The 21,973-nt window shown below is 45.7% G+C and overlaps 1 protein-coding gene across 1 annotated transcript in view; it reads left to right on the top strand.

Annotated features, from left to right (window-relative positions):
• UHRF2 (ubiquitin like with PHD and ring finger domains 2) overlaps positions 1-21,973 on the top strand; it is an 898,530-nt gene that overhangs the window by 58,515 nt on the left and 818,042 nt on the right. Inside the window, exon 2 of the mRNA XM_085633451.1 lies at positions 7,924-8,163. Within this exon, the coding sequence (XP_085489577.1) occupies positions 7,924-8,163 (240 nt within the window). The remainder of the gene's footprint in view (positions 1-7,923; positions 8,164-21,973) is intronic.

Genomic DNA, 21,973 nt, shown 5'->3' with positions numbered 1-21,973 from the left:
AGGAGCGAACGGGTGCGCCAGCAGGGCCGGCGTTAGCCCTGGTGTTGTCTTGTGCGACAATGTATTTTATGGCCCCTCCCCATGACCTCCTTTTCCACTGGTTCTTTCATTACCACCCTCGAACATTGCCCCGTATCTCTCCATAGCCCCTCTCTCACATACATTTCATTTGTTTTATGGTGGTGCAAATGCAGGATGTTAGAGTACCTTTACATCACAAAGTCTTTACACTGAGACAATGAATCATGCATGTGTAAATCAGTGTATAGGAAGTGTCGCATAACGGAAATGAGGATTACAATGTGTAGCAATCCCATGTCATCCATACTAGTAAGCAGTATATATTAAGAATGTTGGATCTGGAGAAGCACAAACCAGGATTTTAAAAGTACCACAGTGGTTGACATTGACTTTACTAATAGCAGTGCCTTTTTACTCAAACAAACCCTTTTTAAATGTATTTTTATACAAGAAAACTTTTGAAAAAACTGGTTCAGGGTTAGCATAGGTTAAATCATTTGCAGTTTATACAACGGTGTTTGTTTAGCTATCCCCACGTGACATTATTTAGTGAAAGAGAGAGAAAGACAAGCAGAAAAGAGCAGGAAAGCAAGGGGTGAAAAAAGAGGTAGGAGACAGGCAATGAGAGAGATACATTCGTTATTAGTTATTAATCACATCTAACATTCTGTGGAGCTGTTGGAGCACGCATGCAGGCCCGACAGGGCTATATTGGTTGAGACCAGTTGGGACCAGTTAGATTCAATTGTCTTGGTGGTACTATCCAAGGGGGTACCGCCGGCCTAGCATTTTCATGGAGGCTCATAAGAGTCTAGCTAAGTGTTAAGAGATTTCCACATCTTTCTGGAAGCTGGTTTCCAGGGTGAGTTCTGTAGTGCAATGTTGGCCGCTCCTCTAAGATGCGTGATCCAGTTCATCCAGCCTTTGTAAGTTTTCTTACTTGTGTCTTTCCAGTTGGCGAGGACCATTTTCACTGCAGCTGTCAGTAGCAGGTCTAGTAGGTTCTTATCGTGTTCTGTTCTCAATTCTGTGCTCATAAATGCCATGGTGAGGGTGGAAAATTCTTTTGTTAGTGTACATTCAAACAAGCCATTTATAAAACCAAATATTTTCCCGCAGAATGGTTTGAGTATTGGGCATTGAAAGATAAGATGTGCTAGGTCCCCTTTCCCTTGTTACAGTTCCAGCATAATTAGTCCTCCCTGATGCCTAATGAGAATAAGTGTGCAGGGGTCCAAAAAGCCTTGTGAAGCAGCCAAAATGTTGTTTGTGCGAGCACTGGGGAGATCTTATTGCATGAGGCCGAGGCCCATAGTGTGGCCCATTCTTGTTTGTTAAATGGATTTTTAGTTTGTTTGTCCCAGTAGTCAACTGTCTTATCATTGAGTTTGGAGGATGTTGGTCGGAGGAGATTGTATAGCTGCGAGACTTAGTGCCCTAATTTATTAATGTTTGACATAAACTGGAAGATTGAAGGGTGTAGGGTGGATGGCTTAGTTTTAGACAGGGCCGCTCTGATTTCAAAAAGTTATAGAATTCAATGTCAGTTAGGTTATGTCTTGACTTGAGGTCTGTGAATGTAATGGGGTATGTTCCGTTTTCTAGTTGGTAAGGGTAGTAGATGCCTTTCTCAATCCATGTCTAATCCTACTATTGGCCCAAAGTGATTCCATTTTAGATCCTTTGATGCTATTCTCCAGCTTCTTATCTACCTTTAGTAGCGCGATTTTTGTGTTTTTAAAAATGGGCTTGGAGGTGTGGGGGTATCTATTTGCTGTTAGTAGGGCTAGTGGGCTCAGATTGGTCAGGATGGCCCTCTCTACCTGTAGCCATACCGGTATGTAATCGGTCGGCGGTGATATCCAGTATGAGCCTTGTTTCGCTAGAAAAGCTAACTGGAATAATCTGAAGTCTGCTAGGTTTACCCCTCCTTGGGTTTTATCCAGTCTTAGCTTCTTGATGCTTATCCGTGCTTTCTTCCCGCGCCAGAGGAATTTAGAGCTCAGGATATCCACTTTGTGATGGAAATCGTCTGTGAGGAAGAGCAGGAGCATACTGATCAAATAGTTAACCATTGGGGTGATCATCATTTTAATAGTTTCGATTCTGCCCCACCACATTATGAATTTTGGAGACCAAGAGTCCTGAAGTTTCTTAATCTTTTTTAGTAGTAGTTTCTCGTTGTGGTGTAGCGTGTCCATTAGGTCGCTACCAAAGTTTATACCTAGGTATTTGATATACCCAGTCTGCAGGCCAAGCCTGAACCCCCAGAATGTCTTTTGTGCAGTGAATGTTTAGTGGTTTGCATTTTGATTTGTCTTTGTTTAGCTTGTACCCTGAAAATCCCAGAATATTCTGCTATCGTAGCCATCAGGGCCTCGATTGAGGTCTTTGGTTGTTCCGTTACTATTAATATGTCATCCACATAGGCGGCTAGTTTTATTTCGACGCCATTGATATCGACCCCTTTTATGTTAGTATTTAACTTTATATCCTGGATAAGGGGTTCCAAGGCCAGTAAGAATAACGAAGGGGACAGTGGGCATCCCTGTCTAGTACCTTGTTGCAAAGTAAAGGGTTCAGAGAGTGATCCATTGACTACGATACGGGCTGAAGGGTTCTCATACAGGGCCATCCGTATAGAACCCCCCCCTAAGTTGAAGGATTGCATGCAACGTTCCAGGAAGGCCCAGGAAACCTTATCAAAGGCCATCTAATGTGATAGCTACTGCTGGATCTGATTTAGTGGTCGCCTGTTCCAATATATGGCAGAGAAGTCGGGTGTTGTCGTTAGACATACGAGTGCGTAGGAATCCAACCTGGGAGTTGCTTATTAGTTTTGGGGAGAGCAGCGTTAAGTCTAACTGCCAATATCTTAGTATGTATTTTGCAGTCCATGTTAATAAGGGATATGGGTCTGTAGTTTTTTGGTGACAGGTTGTCTTTACCCTCCTTTGGAATGACTATTATGTTAGCTTCTGACATGGATTGTGACACTGCCCCCCTAGATGCAGAGTTGTTAAATTCACTTTTCATACAAATGTCTGGGGGGATGAAGGGCACGTGAGGGGAGGAAAAACCAAAAAGACTGTATTTTGCATGGTTATATGTTGTAAACATAAGAACGTACAGCAGTCACTAATAAAGTGTGTTAAAAAAAAAATACCCTTTTCGTGGTTAGTTTGAGCTGATTTAAGAAGGTCTTGTAAAAAGCGGGCTTTATTTTCTTTCAGCGATTTGACCACCATTTCAACTTCGGTGTAGGTAATTTCTTGCCCTAACCTAATTGTTTCTTCGGTGCTTAACTTCAGTAGCCCGATTCTGTTGAGGTATTTTGTGCATTCCTTTAAGTTAAGGGTCTGATCGTTTTTGTAAAGTACTTGATAGAACTCTTGGAAAGTCTTCAGGATGTCTTTGTGTCTTGTGTGGGTTTTATTGTTTGAATCTGTGTTGGATGAGACGGAAAAGTGGTTGCGTTTGTGTTTTAGGTAGGAAGCAACAAGTTTCCCTGCTTTATTGGCTTCGCATAGGTTAAGGGCTTTGTATTTATTAAACCACAGTCCCGCTCTCTCACTCAGGAGTTTGTTGTATTCGTATTTGTTTTGTGTCAGTTTTGCTAGGAGCTTGTTGTCTTGTATGGCCTTTGCATGGGCCGATTCTAAGCTCTTGATCTCCTGCTCAAGCTGAGCTAGTCTCAGGTTTGTACTCTTGTTTATTTTTTATTTAATTTCAATTATTGTGCCTCTGACGGTCGCCTTCAGGGCATCCCAGAGTGTGCTGGTGCTAGTCCCTGGGGAATTGTTGTATTTGAGGTAATCAGTTATGGCCTCCTCAATCTTTTTTTTGTTCGCAGGGTCTGATAATACCTCGCTGTTAAAACGCCACCTCCGGGGGACAGCTTTGTTATGACGCCCGCTCAGTTTTAGGCTGATACATGAATGGTCTGATACTAGTCTTGGAGCAATATCTGAGTGTTCGATTAGGTGTGTGTGAGACCCCGAGATTTGTATGTAGTCTATCCTGGTGTAGGAATTGTGTAGGTTAGAGTAGAATGTGTAGTCCCTAGTGTCAGGGTGCTGGAGGCGTCCTTAAGGTTAAATTTGGAACAGATATTTTGGAGCGCTGCGTGAGAGTTCGTGGGGTGGTATTGACAGGAGGATTGTCTATCCGTTATGTGGTCTAATGGGATGTTGAAATCTCCTGCCACCACCATGAGGTCGTTTTGGAGGAAGCTATCTATCGTGCGAGACACATCCGACCAGAAGGATGGGTCATCCGCGCTGGGGCCGTATATGTTTGCTACGTGGATTAGCACCTCCCCCCTTCTCAAATGTGTTACTAGCAGTCTACCCTCGCCATCGTGGGACTGTGAGTCTATTGTTATGTTTGATCTTTTGGATATCAATGTCAGAACCCCTCGCTTCTTTTTGTTGGCTGGTGAACAAGCCATCTGTGAGATCCAGTTACCGCTCACTAGTTTGGCATCCTCCATGGATAGTTTGGTCTCTTGTAGTAGGATTATATCGCCTTTAGTTTTAGCTAGGTAATCTATTATCTTCCGGCGCTTGATAGGGTGGTTAAGACCTTTGACATTGAGGGACACTATGTTGAGGTCCGTTGTCAGAGTCAGTGTGTTATTGAGTGCCATCAACTAGGGTGTAGCGTGGTGGGAACCTCCGTTCTATATACCCAATTCTCAGATTCGCTATCTCGGAGTTTGGTTTTGGTAGGTGGCCCTAATTGTTCTACCTCCCCTCGGTACGGTGAGTCTATAGTCCCCAGGTGTTCTGCAAGCACTGTAAGTGTCTTCCCCGGGTGTGCATAAGTGGCATGTCTCCCAAATGCGGTGACTACCAGGGCATGCCAGATACAAATTGTATAGAAAAAACGTTTGAAAAAGGAAAGGGAGATAGAGAAAATAGAAAGCAAAGAACTGAGAGACCCTAGTGCGGATTCCTCCCCTCCCTTCCCACTCGCCCCTCCCCCCACTGATAATACCTGGCTGTAACAACATTAGGATAAAGAAAGACTGAATGAAAGACTGTGAAAAAACATAGCGTTGTGACCTATACCATGCAGTTCGCATGTGGCTCATTGCTGATAGTTCATAGGTCACTGTGCTGTATTAAGATTGTAATTTATGAACTGCAAGTAACAAAATGATCCCTGTGACAAAAGCAGTAACCCACTAAATTATGCATATAAAATACAGTTCTGTGAACTGCATGGTACACTTAATTTGCAGCAGGCATATTAACCCTCTGCTCTTCCTTATGAGTCAAAACTGCAAGTAGACAAAACTCCAATCTCTCACCCGCAGGAACATTAATCGTCACAGTTATCTTGACATTTTTATTGCTGCCTGAAACTCCTGGACACACAAGGACCTCAGCAGCAGGTGCTTTTAAACACACAAATTATTTTTAAAGACATTGCCCCTACCAGGTCACGCCATGTGTGGCTGCACCGGTTGCACTGCCCTAAACTCGGGTCTCTGTGCCAGGAGCGACTTCTCCCTGTGGAAGTTGTAGTGAGTTGTACCTGAGGTGGCTCTCTGCCTAGCTGATGTATTAGTGGGTTGCACCCAGGGTGATAGGCTCCTTGAATCCAGTGGGTGGGCTGTAGCAGTGAGGAACAATCACTTGGAGTTGAATAGATGGACTAGACCCATGGGTGATAATCCCATAGAACCCCTACCCGCAATCGTCTCCCAGAGGTGGTGTATACCCAGGCGTCTTAATCCCCTAGAGCACGAATTTCTTGTAATGTTGAGTAGCCGTTTAACTGATGGTGTGTAATTACAGAGAGAGTGAGTTTCTGGCCCTCGGCCATTTCCAGTCCCAAACCGGCAGCACCTTTAACCTGTCGTCCTTTACTGGAAACATTTGCTGCGTACAATTAACGGTCGGTTCAAATAGGAGGGAAACCCCGAGTTGTCAGGAGACCTGGCCTCAGTGGCACCCCTCGGAGTCACAGACTGGAAGATTTTAAACTAATCCCAATTTGAACCCAACACACGTTTAGCAATTGGAGCCCAATTGCTAGGAAGCACAACTTGGTTTTGAGTAGGCAGGGAGAAAAATGGGTGAAGTTGATCCAGTGCTGTACCGAATGCTCAAAAACTCAGTTTAAATACAATGGCATCAAATATATTATTTTCGTGGTTGCAGTGAACTCCAAATTGTTTAACACAGAAACCCTGTGTGACGCTATCAAATAAAGATTCTTTCTGTTGACCTGCATTCTCAGTTGCCCAGCAGACTTCACATATTTAACAACCACTTTAAATTATGCTGCATAATCTCTTCAAATAAACATCAGTTGGCTGGCGTTTAATGGAGGGAAGCATGGTAAGAACAGTCTTTATTCCTCTGAAAAATATACCTATTTCTTCTAGTTCTTGCTCCATTTTCAATTTCCAGGCCCCATAAACATGCGACTCCCATGCGGTTGTGTGAGATAAGTTTGCAAACATGATACTGACGTATTCAAATACATTACCAAAGGTGTTGATAATGCATGCTCTCAAAGGGCAATCTGTATTTTAAGTGTGTTATCCACTTTTAGTGTAACTTAAATCCTGTAGCACAAGTAATGGCTATACTTACATCAATCTGTAACAGTTTATTATCCAAAGTTAGAACTATTTATTTTTCATCGAAGTCACTATGTTATCTTCAGAAATTCGGGAAGAACCTTTCAGGTTCTGCTCTCTCCTTTGCTTGCTTTTTACTTATCCTCCCAGTTACATAATTTCCGATCTTTATTGTCTGTTATTTAAGGTTGCATTTTTTACAGGCAAAACTACTGTGAATCAAGGATTTGTTAAAAGTAAACATAAATCTAAAATTTGCACCTATGTAGTTTTGGCTTGCTGTACAACGATGTTCGTTATCTTTTTATTATCATCTTTCTTAAAAATGTGTGAAAACCTAGACCTCTCACCTGGTTCATAAGGGTAAGATGAAAGTGATTTGATATTTTCATGTTAATCAGACAATCTAATTGTTTATTTTCATAAAAAAAATCTCTGGCAAATGCTGAAAAGAACTTGCTCACATTAGATGTTGGAAGCATGCTAATATATAACTTAGACAAGACGTGAGTGCTCTTAAAGACAAACCACCAAAAGGATCATGACACTTGGAAGGACATCACAATGCACACATCCCTGTGACTTGCAAGCCGGAAGACAATTTTAAGCAAGACCACGCCACCCTCTACATGGCCATAAGGTCTTCTGATCAAATATTTGAGAACAATTCTTTTAAAGGACTCCTACAGTGCACCAACGTACAGCTGTGCTCACGCATATACAAAATATAAAGATATTGATTCAGACACAAGCTGGGACTTGCAGGTAGGAGTGTGTGTAATGCCCTCCGAACCTCATGCTCACCCCTAGAAAGAGACTCTTGAACTTATAAAAAATGTTGTGAAAAATGTAAAAAGTGTATTTGCAAAGATACATGGGGTAGCAGCATATCTAAGAGTAGCTATGCTTTGTTTTCTTTTTTCATGTCAGATAAAAATATACATTGCCATTGGCGAGTCCCTTCCATACTTGACCTAATGGCCCAGTTAGGGTCAGAGGGGACTCCACCAGTTGGTCCGACAGTGCATGGCTAACCAAAAGCAATACACACAACTGTAGAGCAGGGAGGCAGAAACAAATATTCGGCTGTAACCTACAGATCTTGTGTCATAGTGGGCTTGTCCTCAGACCAACAGCTCCTAGCCACAGGGAACGAAGCATGACACCAATTGGGATGTGTCTTAGGGTATAGCAAGAAAGGGTAGGAAAGTGGGGTCCTTTTAAAGGTAGATGTGGCTTGAGACCATAATGTTTATTTACATAGCTGCTGTAAGAAATATCACATACTTTTGTTTTTTTGTTCACAGTTGGAAGATGGGCACACATTATTTGATTACAATGTTGGACTTAACGATATAGTGCAGCTGCTGATTCGATCTAAATCAGAGGACTCCCCTGCTTTCTTGAAGAAGAAGAAGGAAGGTAACGTCAGTCCCTATCCAAAGAATCCAACCAGCAAGAATGCAGTCAGAGCCACCATGCCCCTCACTCAGCCATCTACATCCGCACGGACCTTTCTTATTGATCCTGGCATTGGTCTGTACAAGGTAGGTGCTTACTTACTTCCTGATTTAATCTCTAAATCTTTCCAGAATGTTGTTGTTATGCACCAAGCAGCCATGTGTTTATTATTTTTATTTTTGTTGTTATCCAAAATTAAATTGAATACAATTATATACAAACCTACTTATAGGTTCTTTCAACCTGACTTTTTCATCTAGTGGTCTGTTGTATAATTCACGTTTCTTCTGTGCACCACAGCATACAACATGGAGCAATAGGTGAGCCCACTTCAGTCCTTGCCAGTATTTACTGCAAGTGAATGCATTCTGCTCTTTCACAAGGAGCTAATTTGCACACATAATAGCTCCCTTTTGCTCAGGGACTACTTTTGGCAATGTGCGATTTTTCAAACCCAAAAATATGTTTTTGCTTTTAGCTATATTTTTTCAAATTGCCGACTGCGCAGCAGTTCCCCCAACTGTAAAGTTGTACGGAAACCATGGCATAACAAAAACATTGTTACATAATCCAAAATGCTGACAACCAATGCCTGAGTTATTGGCCTACCAAATACTGCTTTCAAAAAACGGTAATATGGTGATAAATCTAAGTTTGTGTGGTATACATTTGGCTCGTCTTACAGTTCAATGATATAAAACGGTTGTGACAGATCAGTTCTAGTTTCTCCTTTTTTTATTATTCATAAACCCTAAAACACAATGCAAATATGTAGATTTATATTGAATACCCTAAGAAAGTGCTGACTCATCTTTCAAAGTAGCTTATGATAACTAACTAGATCATATACTATACAACGATACCATGGACATGACTGTGATTAGTGTACAGTGCACAACTTCTAAATAAATTATCTTGCATCACTGAAATCAGGCAGTGCTGTATTCCAGCTCCAGGCTGTCACCGAGCTCAAGCTAATAAAATATGTATTGTATCACAACTGCATTAGGCACTTGAATCAAGTTACTATCACAGGTGCTCTGTAGAGCTTTTTAACTCCTTGCTTTATACTTTATTGTGCTAGCCACATTTCTTTTGTATTATTAGACTCTTGCTAAACCTGTGATATACAATCTGAGTTATCATTTCCATTCATACATCAAAACGTGCTCATTGCCGTCATAGAATTTGTACATGGTGTTGGTGATGATGAGACTATTCATATGGCATACTAGGACCAAAGAAAGTTTCCAGGCACTTTGAGGGAGGACACCATTGCAAATCAGAAAAGCCATGTTTTCATTTGTTTACGGAAAATTAGGAACATAGTGAATGTCAAGAAGACATGCTAACTAAAGATGGAAAGCCTGACTACCCTTCTGTATGATCCTTCCTGAAACCAGAAATCCCAATGAGGCCCATGTTTGCTGAACAGTGACAGCGAGACTGGGTGTACCACCAAAGGTTATCCTGTAGAAAATTAGGAAACGCATCAGCAATGTAAGATGGTCCTTTGAACCTTGGAATAAGCCCTCTTTAAAACTGGGGACCAGTTAAGGCTGTATAGCAGAGGAGAGGAATGGCCCAAACAGCAGGGCAGACATAAGAGACAAGTTGCAAACTTCTCTGCAAATTATGTGAACATGAATGGAATTTTATTATCAGATATAAGGAATTGCCATAATCCCAGCAGAGCAACAACCATAACGTGACTCACATTAAATAAATATAAAAAACACAAACCATTGATAGGCATCATGCGTGCCTTTAAAGGCAAATTGTCTATTTGAAGCTCCAAATTAGATATTTGTTTGCTCTGAATATGGTTCCAAACTAAGGTTCTAGCAAATGGACATTCTGAGGTCGGTTCTGCCGTCAGTAATCATTGACATTTTGTATTCAATTAGGGCGAGTGGCTGCATATCCAATCCCTTAGCTTCCTCACAGAGTTGGAATCTGTTGGCGATTACATCTAGATCATCCTGAAAGCTCTTGAGAACATGGGTGCCGTCACCATACCTATAAAAAGAAAAGCATTTCACCAACAGCCTTCAATTTAGAGATTAAAGAGGTCAGAATATAATGCTAATCTCTGATGGGACACCGCAAGAAAAAGAACGGAAGGCGAAAATATATGTATGCCTTCTTTCCCAGTTTTTGTGGTATCGCTCAAGACTCTGTCCTCAGCATGCGGAGAGCAAATAAAACCCTCCTGTACATAAGAATATTTTTAAATCACAGGCACTGTTGATATCCATAATATGTTTATTATCATGAAAAACACTTTTGTATATGGTCTTTAGTGGAGGATCATGTTTCTGACGTCATTTGTCATTCAGGTTAACTGATGTCATATGTTTAACAAGATGATCAGGGAATCAACTCTAGTTTCCCTTGTGACTATTTTCCTCTGCCTCTTCTTCTGTGGTGTTGTTCATATGTATGATAGAGGCGGCAAGCTCATTATCTAACTGTAAGAAATTGGGTTGCTGGTTAACTGGGGTGTGAACCCTGGTCAAACAACAGTCAAAATCCCTGGCAGGGTGAACCACAAAAATTCACACTATTAACCTGTGCTTAATGCTGGGTATCCTGGCACAAAAGGCAGTCGGACTTAACCGAAAGGCAATGTGTAAAGTATTTATGCAGCACACAAACCGTAATAAAGTAAAAACACAAGACAAACCGCACACCAATTTAGAAAATAGAGTAAATTTTAACAAATTATCTGACATCAAAACGGCAAATCCAATCAATAGAACCTGAATTAGGTATGTTTAAAGTTTTTCATTAGAACTAGCGCCTAAGAGATCACAGCCCCAACCGCTGACATCTAGTTGCGCAAGACAGGGTCATAATTAAAAAATATGGTCGACCGTGATGGAACACAGGTCGGATAAAAGAAGTGGATTGGACCCTGTAAGCTTTTATCTTGGGATTTAGGAGAAGTATTGAAAAAAAATTACTGAGACGGTAAAGTTTATCTGGGCAAGGCTGCAGGTGGTGTCCAAGGAAGCCTTGGGTCGAAGCCAGGGTGAAGATTACTATGTTCGGACGTGGTCTCTTTTTTGTAAGCTAAAAATTTCCAGTGGGGAAAGGCAGAATTCTGTAGCCAAAGAGAATTGTAGGGGCTTGGATACCCCTTTGGATAAGGACTGATGAACAGGATTGCTGCTGTGATGAAGAACGTAGCGGGAGCAGCCACAAAGTCAGGCTGACCAACGATGCACCTTGGGTGGATTGACAAGCAGGTTGGTCCCGGTTTCCTCTTGGTTCTCAGAGCAGTTCTTTGCCTCAGTTTTGGATTGTGGTCATCTGGGCACATTTAGCACCACAACCAAGGGCCCATGACTGGTGGGAAAACACCTGTGGACTCTAGGGGCGCATTCAAGATGGGGGGAGCCCTTTGTGTCCCTGAGGCTCTGAACAGAAGGCCAGCAAACTAGCCCTTAGGGTCACTCTGGTAGGTCAAGGTGCAGGTGAAGTTGCAGGGTTCAAACAGCAGGGCTGGCCTCTCAGGGTTCAACGTAAGCTACAGGCAACAAAGCAGTCCTTCCAGGTACAGCAAAGCAGTCTTGCAGAGTGCACAGCAAGTCTCAGCAGCAGGCAGTTCTCGGAGTGTCTTTCCGCAGGTACAGGAGTGAACTGAAGAGTGGGTCTGAGGGTCCTATTTTTATACCTGGTGTCCTTCCTCTGGAAGGTGGTGAGGCTTCAAGAATGTCTCTTTGAAGTGCATGGAATTTCCTGACCCCCTCCTGACTCTAATGCTGGCTGCGGTGGCAGTGGGGAGGCGATAAGTCCTTTGTGTGAATGCAGAGCACAGCTTGTCTAGTTGCAAGTGGGGCTGTGCTCAGCTGTGCCCCCTTCCTGCCAGCATATGGCCAATTCTGGCACCTTATTCTTCTGTTGTGCGACTGATGGAAGGAATTCACAAAGTCTGTCAGTTACACCCAGTCAAATGACCCTAGACAGGCTGCAGGCACAAAAAGGGCTAAGGGCTGAAAAAGCCAACTTTCTAAAAGTGCCATTTTTGAAATTGTAATTAAAAATCTGACTTTACTATTAAAGAGGATTTTTCATTACCATTCCATAGATACCAAACATGAAATCCCAAACTAGAGTTAGCACATATTAAATTTAATAAGGCAACCCAGTGTTTTCCTATGGGACAGGCAGGCCTCACAGTAGTGTAAAACGAAATTAGTAGTTTTTCTCTACCTGGACATGTAAAATTATAAAGCACATTTCTAACCTTTTAATTACAATGTACCCTGCCCTATGAGGATGAAGATGATAATGAAATCGATTTATATTGCGCACAGCTACTCCATACAAGCTACTCCGCAGAGTGTCCTGGCACACTACACAGGTTAAAAAGAAAATATCTTCCGTCGTTTTAGACCTGTCTAATAAACCAGATTTTAAGCCTTTTTATTAACATTGCTGAATTACTAACAGCACAGAGTTCTAGAGAGAGCTTTTTTTTCATGCTTTACATCCCAGATAAGCCAGAGATCTGCCTCCTGCTCTAGCCTGCCAAATTCTGGGGGTCACTGCCAATAATTTATTGACATGCCTATAGTTTATTGGTAGACCTCCGGTTTCTTGCTGGAGCATGAAAGCTGAATTTTGCTCTAAGATAATTTGCACCGGACAGATATAATGCTCTATGCACTAGTACTAAAGCCTCAAATAAGATCCTCTTCTTCATAGGAAGTCAGCGCAGAGCACGCAATTGAGGTTATACATGCGTTCTAACTGGCAGATTCGAGAGGAAATGAACTGCTGTGTTCTGATCCACCTGAAGCTTCTCCAACAGGTACTCCGGCAGACCAAAGAGAATTGCAGTTACTCCAGTATTGGAGCTTTCATAGATTCACATGCCTGAATCATTCCCCGTCGTCGAGACTGGAGTCTCCGGTATAGGAAAAAGCAATGCTTAGTTGGATAGCAAACTGAAAAAAGGCCTAGGCCCATTTCCCTTTTGCAACCCATAACCTTTGTTATGTAAAAGAGACCAAACTTGTCCCTGAACCAATCAGAGCTCCTCATCCTCTAGAACCCTCCTGAGAGAACCTTCTGCCCCTCAGATCTTTTAGCGCACGTGGTGCTAGGGAGTCTCCTTTGAGCTCTGCTCAAATTCTGTTTTTTCAACTTCTTTAAAGAACTTTGTTCTTAGAAATTCAACTGGATTTTTACTACTCTGGATTGTCTTCAAATACATTCTTTAGAGAATGTCTGGAAAGGAGAAGAAAGGTTTAATTAGGGTCTGTGCAACTTGTTCTAAGAAGAGGCTCTACACTGATGACCCTCATGCTGACTGCATCTACTGTCTTTACCCGGATCACCAGGCCAAAGACTGTAAGGTATGTCGTACTTTCGCAAGTAAAACTCAGAGAGATCGTGAAGGGCGCCTCTTGATATGGCTGCAGAAGCTAAAGGCCAGAAAGGAGGTTATCTCCAGTGACAGTGAGGAAGAGTCCTCCTCAACATCTAGGAGATCTCAAAAGAGAAGAAAATCTCCTCAAGCTCATTCCTCAGGGGAACGTCCTGAGAAGGCCCTAAAAAAGACCACTCACAGGTCTTCTGGGCGTAGTCCTTCAAAATCTCCTAAATCTTTGGAAAAGGAGAATAAGGGACATGCTTCTGGTGGAAAACAATCAAAGAAGATGAGTTCTGAGCCATCGAAGTCACTTCCTCAAGTCAAGGAACCCTCCAGGAAGCTGTCTTCTGTGCCTCCTGAGGTAAAATCTAACAAACAGACCTCGTCGACGAAGAAACCATCACCGTCGACGATGAAGATTGAGGTAAAGCTCACTTCAAAGACACCATCATTGGATATTTCAGCCTCTCCGTCGACGACGTCATAGTCGACGGTGGTGTTGATGCCGGTTACTTCAATGGCGGCATCGACGATGACGGTGATGACATCGGGATCGTCGTCGACGGTGGCGACATCGGGATCGTCGTCGACAGGAACATCGCCGACTATGTTGTCGACGACAAATAGCTCTTTATGCCTGGTGTCGACAAGGGTGTCAACGTCGATTTCGTCGACGAGCGAAATTCCAGATAAGCCGGAAATCGTTTGGAAGAGAAGAATTACACCAGAAGTCACCTCTCCAAGCAAGATCACTCCTCTGGTGCCATCACACCTACTGGAGGAACAGGATTCAGAGGAGGAGGAGGACGACGGTCCCTTTAGCTACGCCAGTAGTCCCTCACAATTACATGTGAAGTGTCAAGATGATGACTATGAGGAGGGATATGGGGAGTACCAGTATCCTCCGCAACAACAACATTATCATCAAAGGGTACCAAGAAGAGATGGTGGGTGTGCCATCTTCCATGATGATGGATCTGCAGTTTATGCTGGCAGACTATAAAAGGAGATTTCCGCCGACACCAGCTTCTCAGGAAATTCCGGTCTCGCATCCACGTTCCATCCCTGCAACTCCTGTTAGAAGCAGGGAACCACTACAGGAAGTTACGCCTACAACTCCTCAAACAATTCACCACCAGGATCCTGTCACTACGGGCGATGATGACCAGGAGGAGGGAGAGATAACAGATCACAACAAAGAATGGGATGATTATCAGATTGCATCTCCCTCACCAGTACCTGTGGATTCTGATGGATACATCTGCCAGTGGATTCCTCACCTTGTGAATATCCCCTGCGCCAGCATTCCACAGAACTTTTTTCCCCAGCTCTCTATGCCGACGTGGACGACGTCATAATGCATCGGCTCCGCTCGCGACGTCACCGGAGCCATAAGAGAGCCACGGCGACGTGATGACGTCAGTTCCCTTTTTTCCGCGCCGTCTACGCGCAACGGTTTTCCAGCACTCTCCTGCTACTTTGTAGTTGTGTAGTGAGTTACTGTTGAAAATGTTGCCATGTCTTCGACTAGGAAGTCGGGTTTCAAACCTTGTAGGGAATGTGGGGGCCACATGTCGATGACAGACCCCCATGAAGATTGTTTGTGGTGCCTTTCTTCTGACCACGACGTGGAGGATTGTTCCAGCTGCAGAAGGATGAATCCCAAGGCCTTGAAGGAGAGAGAGGCGAAGATCTTCATGGCCAAGGCTAAGAAGGAGAAGAGAGGTAGGAAGAAGGAGTGGTCGAGACCGGAGTCGCACTCTTCGAAGTCGAAGAAACACCATAAGAAAAGGAAGCATTCCTCTCGGCGCCGGTCTTCGAAGAGCAAGGCGTCGAGATCGACTTCGCCTCGGCGTCGAAGTAAGGATGTGTCTCCTTTTCCATCTAAGTCTCCAGAGAGATCTCCTTCGCCGAAGCGGACTCCGACGCGGTCACCGGCGCAGTCACGGGCGCAGTCACCGGTTCCAGTGGAGTCTTCTGCTTCTGAGGCCGAGCAAGAACAGGGAAAAGAGCCTTCTCCAGAGCCGGATGATCCTGCGGCACCTGTTGAGGACACTACGGCTCCGGTCCCAGGTACTCCTCAGCCGGATCCGGGATCAATCCCTTATCCGCAGTTCCCGACTCCGGGTGCGGATTCGACGCATTTTCTAAATGCTATGTATGGGATTTTCCAACGGGCTGCCTTCTTATCCGGCGCACCTACTGGTCCCGTGGGTCCTATGGCATACACCCTGGGAGTGCCGCAGCATTATGCTCAGGCCCCGTTTATGCCCTTTCTGCCGATGGCGCCTTCGTGGTGGTTTCCGGCGCCGTCTGGGGATCCATCTCGACTTCGATTGGATCGACCTAATTCGGAGCCTTCCTCGACGCCGTTGCCGACTCCCTCGGCTCTGCGTCCGGCGACTCCGGCGCCGCCGACTCCGACACCTCCGGCTCCACGTTCGGTTCCACCGACTCCGAGTACGGCGCCAGCGGCGCCGGTTCCTCGGATCCGCTCAAGAAGAGAGGCCCTGAGAGTCTTGTAAGAGGAGCGTTATAGGGAGGAAGTGGAGGAAGGTGAGGTGGATACTTCTTCTAACGACTTTGAGAGGATTCAAGAGGCTAGCGGTCTCGATACAACTCCGGAGTGGGAGCATTCTCCCACTAGATCCTCTCCATCGCAGGAACTGGCTCCTTATCATCTTGTAATAAAGAAGGCCGCAGAGTTGCTGGACTTGCAGTTGCCCTCTGCGTAGTATAAACCTAACCTTCTCACGGAGGTGCTACATTCGCCTACCTCGACCAGTGAGCCTTTGATGCCTTTTAATGAGGCTATTTTGGAGCCAGTTATGGACGTCTGGCGTAAACCACTCTCTTCGCCGGCAGTCTCCAGACAGGTGGCAAGAAGATATAGGGTGGCTCCTGGGGATCCAGGTTTTCTTTCTTCCCACCCTTCTCCAGAAAGTCTGGTGGTACAGGAGTCATGCTCGAAGCATGCTTCAGGAGCTTTTCCTCAGACTCCTGCGGATAGGGAGTCTAAGAAGGCGGATCAGGCGGCTAAAAAGACCTTTTCTTCAGGGAGCATGGCGCTTAAATCCACTAATGCCACCTGCTTACTAGGGCGCTACGTTCATGCTCTTATGGACTCAATGAAATCTTTAGCCCCTAAGTTGCCAGAAGGTGATAAGGCGTCTTTTATGCAAGTGGTCACTGACACTAAGGCTGCTGCAAGGCAGGTAATTCAGTCGGGGCTTGATACGGCTGATTCTGTGGCAAGGATAATGGGGTCATCTATAGCCACTAGGAGGCAAGCGTGGCTTCGTTCGTCTGGCTTCTCTACGGATGTTCAGGCCACCTTGGTGGATTTGCCCTTTGACGGACAGAGACTTTTTGGTGAAAAGGCTGATTCCACCTTGCAGAGATTTAAAGAGAGCAGGGTGACGGCGAAATCTTTAGGTTTGCAAGCTCCTTCTAAAGGATTTGGTCTTAGGAAGTTCAGAGGCTTTGGGAGATCTTCATTTCGCTCCTTCCGGCAGCCTCAGCAGCAGCAGCAGCAACAGCAGCAGCAGAATCCCCTCTATAGGTCCTATAGAGGAAGACAAAGAGGACGGAGAGGTTCTGGCCGCAACCCATCTTCATCTTCTGCCTCCTCTGCTCCCAATGAAGCTTCAGGGAAGCAGTCCTAGATCCCCCATCCTAGATCACGTAAGACCTGTGGGGGGTCGGGTGTCCCACTTTCTGCGAGGTTGGAAATGTGTTACCACCGACCTTTTGGGTTTTAAACCTCGTGGAGACTGGGTACGCCCTTCCCTTACGGGAGTTTCCTCCCCCTTACCCTCCTTGCCAGGGTTACTGCTCAGAAGACCATCTACTTCTTCTACAGAAGGAGGTGCTAGCTTTGCTTCAAAAGGGTGCGATAGAGGTGGTTCCAGAGCAGGAAAGGGGTCAGGGATGCTACTCCCGGTATTTCCTGATTCCGAAGAAGGACGGCAGATTGCGTCCGATACTGGACCTCAGAGTCTTGAACTTTTACCTGAAACAGGAGAAATTCAAGATACTGACCATTGCGCAGGTTCTTCAAGCGTTGCAGCAAGGAGACTGGATGGTGTCGCTCGACTTGCAGGACGCGTACTTCCATGTCCCAATCCTGAAGTCGCACAGGAAGTATCTCCGTTTTAACGTTGGGTCGCAACACTACCAGTTTGCGGTCCTCCCGTTTGGTCTTACTACCGCACCTCGAGTCTTCACGAAGGTGATGGCGGTGGTGGCTGCTCATCTCAGGAGGTCGGGGATTCCGGTTTTCCCCTACCTGGACGACTGGCTTCTGAAGGCAGAGTCCCCAGAGATGGCGCAGCATCATCTGCAGGTAACATCTCAGCTGTTATTAGACTTGGGTTTTTCGATCAATGTGCCCCAATCTCACCTGGTGCCCTCTCAACGCAACCTGTTCATAGGGGCGGTACTGGACACTACTGTGTGTCGAGCATTTCCTCCACCTCAAAGAATTCTCGACATTCAGGAGATGGTCCCTTTATTCCACAATGGAGCGGTTGTTCTAGTTCTGAAGGTCCTTCGTCTGCTCGGTCTGTTCGCTTCCTGCATTCTGTTGGTCAACCATGCACGCTGGCACATGAGGGCGCTCTAGTGGTGCCTCCGCAGGCAGTGGTATCAGCACAACGGAGATCTCGGGGAGTCGATCAGGATCTCCAGAGAAGCTGCAGCAGGTCTATCTTGGTGGAGCGTAGAGGGCACTCTGTCTCAAGGAAAGCCCTTCCATCTACCTCCATCGGTGGCCACAGTGATAACGGATGCCTCCACCCTGGGGTGGGGCGCTCATCTGGGGGATCTGGAGATCAAGGGACTTTGGTCTCCAGAGGAAAGGTTGCTTCACATCAACCTTCTGGAATTGCGGGCGATTCGTTTGGCACTCAAAGCCTTCCTCCCTTCCCTTCGCGGTCAGTCTGTTCAAGTCCTGACGGACAACACTACCGCGATGTGGTATGTCAACACGCAGGGAGGAGTGGGGTCGCATTGTCTCTGCACCTGCGTCTTTGGTCCTGGGCTCAGGACCATCAGATTTGTCTGATGGCGAATCATCTGGCCGGGGTGCTGAACGTACGTGCGTACAGTCTCAGTCGGCAGTTCTCCGCCGACCACGAGTGGAGGCTCCATCCGAAGGTGGTTCGTTACGTCTTTCGGACGTGGGGAACCCCTCGGGTGGACCTGTTCGCCACCCGCGAGAACGCGCACTGCCCGTCATTCTGCAGTCTCCAGTTTCCGATGCAGGGGGCGTTGGGGGACGCGTTTCAGTTGAGTTGGGGCTCACCACTCCTTTACGCGTTTCCTCCCATACCCTTGATTCCTCGGGTTCTGAGGAAGATTCGCCAAGACCGGGCCCAAGTTATTTTGGTCGCCCCGGATTGGCCAAGAAGGGTGTGGTATACAGATCTTCTCCACCTCTCCTCGTGCCCTCCGCTCCGTCTCCCTCTGAGGGCAGACCTCCTCTTGCAGTCGGAGGGGCAGTTTCTACACCCCCACCTCCAGAGCTTACACCTTCATGCCTGGAGATTGAACGGGGCAACCTGAATTCCTTCTCTCTCCCGCCAGATGTGGTGGATGTTATTTTATCGGCCAGGCGACACTCCACCAAGTCCTTTTACTCATATAGGTGGTCTAAGTTTGTTAAATGGTGTGGAGAGAGTTCCATTGACCCTTTAAAAGCCCATCTTTCTGATGTGCTTCAGTTTGCTCTTTCCTTGGCTCAGCAGGGCTGTGCTGTGGCCACGGTCAAGGGCTATCTTTCGGCCTTATCGGCTTTTCTATGTCTTCCTGATCAACCGTCATTATTTAAATCTCCGATTGTACTAATGTTTATCAAGGGCCTTACAAACATGTTTCCTCCTACTCCTTTTGTAATGCCACAGTGGGACCTTAATCTTGTCTTAACTTTTCTGATGGGGTCCCCGTTTGAGCCTCTTCATAGTTGTCCTCTGAGGCTGTTGTCCTTTAAGACGGTCTTTCTTGTAGCCATAACCTCGGCAAGGAGGGTGAGTGAGCTTCAAGCTCTTAGTTCTAAACCCCCTTTTCTAACATTACATGCTGAAAGGATGGTACTCAGGACCAGGGCTGCTTTCCTGCCTAAAGTAGTTACTCCGTTTCATTTGGGGCAGTCTATTACTCTCCCTGTTTTTTATCCACCTCCTCATCCCTCCAAAGAGGAGGAAAGACTTCATCGCCTGGACCCAAAGAGAGCTGTGAGCTTTTACTTGGACAGAACGAAGGACTTTCGTCTGGACGATCAGCTCTTTGTGGGTTATGTTGGTCATTCTAAAGGAAGAGCGGTGCACAAGCGCACTTTATCGAGATGGATCATCCTTGCCATCAAGATCTGCTATGCCCTGGCTGGTAAGGTTCCTCCTGAGAGTATTAGGGCTCATTCATCTAGAGCTAAATCATCTACATCTGCTTTGGCCGGGGGTGTTCCTGTGACAGATATTTGTAAAGCCGCGACTTGGGCCTCCCTCCATACTTTCGCAAAGCATTATTGCTTGGACTCTGAGATGAGGAGGGAGGGCCACTTTGCACGCTCTGTCTTGCAAGACTTTCTGGTATAGGAAGGTGGACACCCTCCTCCGGGAGTGGGGACTGCTGTGGGAATCTATTCACATGGTGAGGAATCCACTGGCAGATGTATCCATCAGAAGAACAAGTTACTTACCTTCGGTAACGCTTTTTCTGGTGGATACAGTATCTGCCTGTGGATTCCTCACTGGCCCACCCGCCTCCCCGTTGTCCACCTTTGTATACCTTAAAAGTTGTCTTGTTTGAGATGTTATGTTTTCTGGTACATTGGTAGGAAATGCTTGTTTTATTTAGCTTTCCTTTTGTATATGTTCTATGTATATTTGATGGTATATTGTATACTGTGTATACTTTGAATCTGTCGTTGGTCCACCTGGGCGCCTCGGGGGCACTGAAAAAATGGGTGGAACTGACGTCATCACGCCGAGGTGGCTCTCTTATGGCTCCGGTGACGTCATACGGAGTCGCGAGCGGAGCCGATGCATTATGACGTCGTCGGCGTAGAGAGCTGGGGAAAAAAGTTCCGTGGAATGCTGGCGCAGGGGATATTCACAAGGTGAGGAATCCACAGGCAGATACTGTATCCACCAGAAAAAGCGTTACCGAAGGTAAGTAACTTGTTCTTCTCCGCTGGTGGATATCGGCGCATTCCATAATCTGAGCTGCGAAGAGATTCCAGCTTCCTATGGCTACAACACAAACTGAATGCTTCCTATACGATTTTAAGGAACCTTACCACAAGTCAGTCCTGTCTATCCCAATTGTGAGCCATGTATGGGAAGAAGGATTAAAAGTGATGAAGAGACAGGCGACAGTTACACCTGTGCTTGCTACATTGGAGAAAAATATAAAGCTCCTTTGGACGCACCAGCGTGTTTACTGGGCCATTCAAAACCTGATTCGGTAATTTCGCAAGCGGTGCAACAAAAATCTAAGACTCCCTCTGCGCCTATATCAGCACCTCCTGACAGAGAGGGGAGACGATTAGACAATGCAGGAAAGAGGTTCTCATCCATGTCTGCTCTCCTAGTTAAAGCTGCAAATGCCCTTGCCATCCTGGGCAGATACGATAGGCAGATGTGGTGCGACATGGCACCTTACATGGACCTCATCCTAGAGGACAATAGAGAGGAGGCGAAAAAGATCCTTCAGGAAGGAGAAAGGGCTTCGGCTGAAGTCATTGACTGTGCGATGGATAACGCGACCACAGCCTTCCGATCGCTTGGAGGAGCGGCGGTGCTATGGCATCAGGGGTGGTTAAGGGCGACTGGTTTTAGACCAGAGGTGCAAAATAAGATTCTAGATCTCCCTTTCGATGGAGAAGATTTGTTTGGAAAACAGGTGGATGACGCGCTTCAAGATATCAAAAATTATACGGATACTGCAAAAGCCCTAGGTTTGCTACAGTACCGTAAAGTGCCCTTTCGGGTGCCAGAGGGAGAGGCCAATCATCCTATAGAGGGGGTTACCAGCAGGGGAGATACCCCTCTTACAACTACTAAACCGACAGCAATATGGTCAAAAACAATCAGGGACCTATACAAAGTCTGCTCCTAGAGGACAAGGGGGTCATCCAGGAAAGGACAATGGCAGAAGACAATGACAACCTCCTGGATCCGGCTACATGTATTTCTTCCCCTCCACAAGTTCCCCTGTGTGTGAGAGTTGCTTCCCATCTGCATCATTGGCAGAAAATAACGACGGACAGATGGGTCCTCAATATAATACAATTCGGACACATTTTAGAATTTCTTCAATTCCCTCCTTGCACACCGCCGACAAGTCAAGAGATCAAACATCTATCTCAGATGCGTCGGGAGATTCGGACAATGCTCCGAAAGGGAGCAATAGAACCGGTGCCGATCTCCCAAAAAGGAAAAGGGTTTTACTCCCGTTTCGTCCTGGTCCGGAAGAATGCTCTCCAATGGTGTCCTATTCTAGACTTGAGGTCG

This window comes from Triturus cristatus, chromosome 2_1, assembly GCF_964204655.1.
Source record: "Triturus cristatus chromosome 2_1, aTriCri1.1, whole genome shotgun sequence".
NCBI classification, from domain to species: domain Eukaryota; kingdom Metazoa; phylum Chordata; class Amphibia; order Caudata; family Salamandridae; genus Triturus; species Triturus cristatus.
Note: the sequence above shows the minus strand (reverse complement) of the source record. Positions and strands in the feature narration are given on the sequence as shown.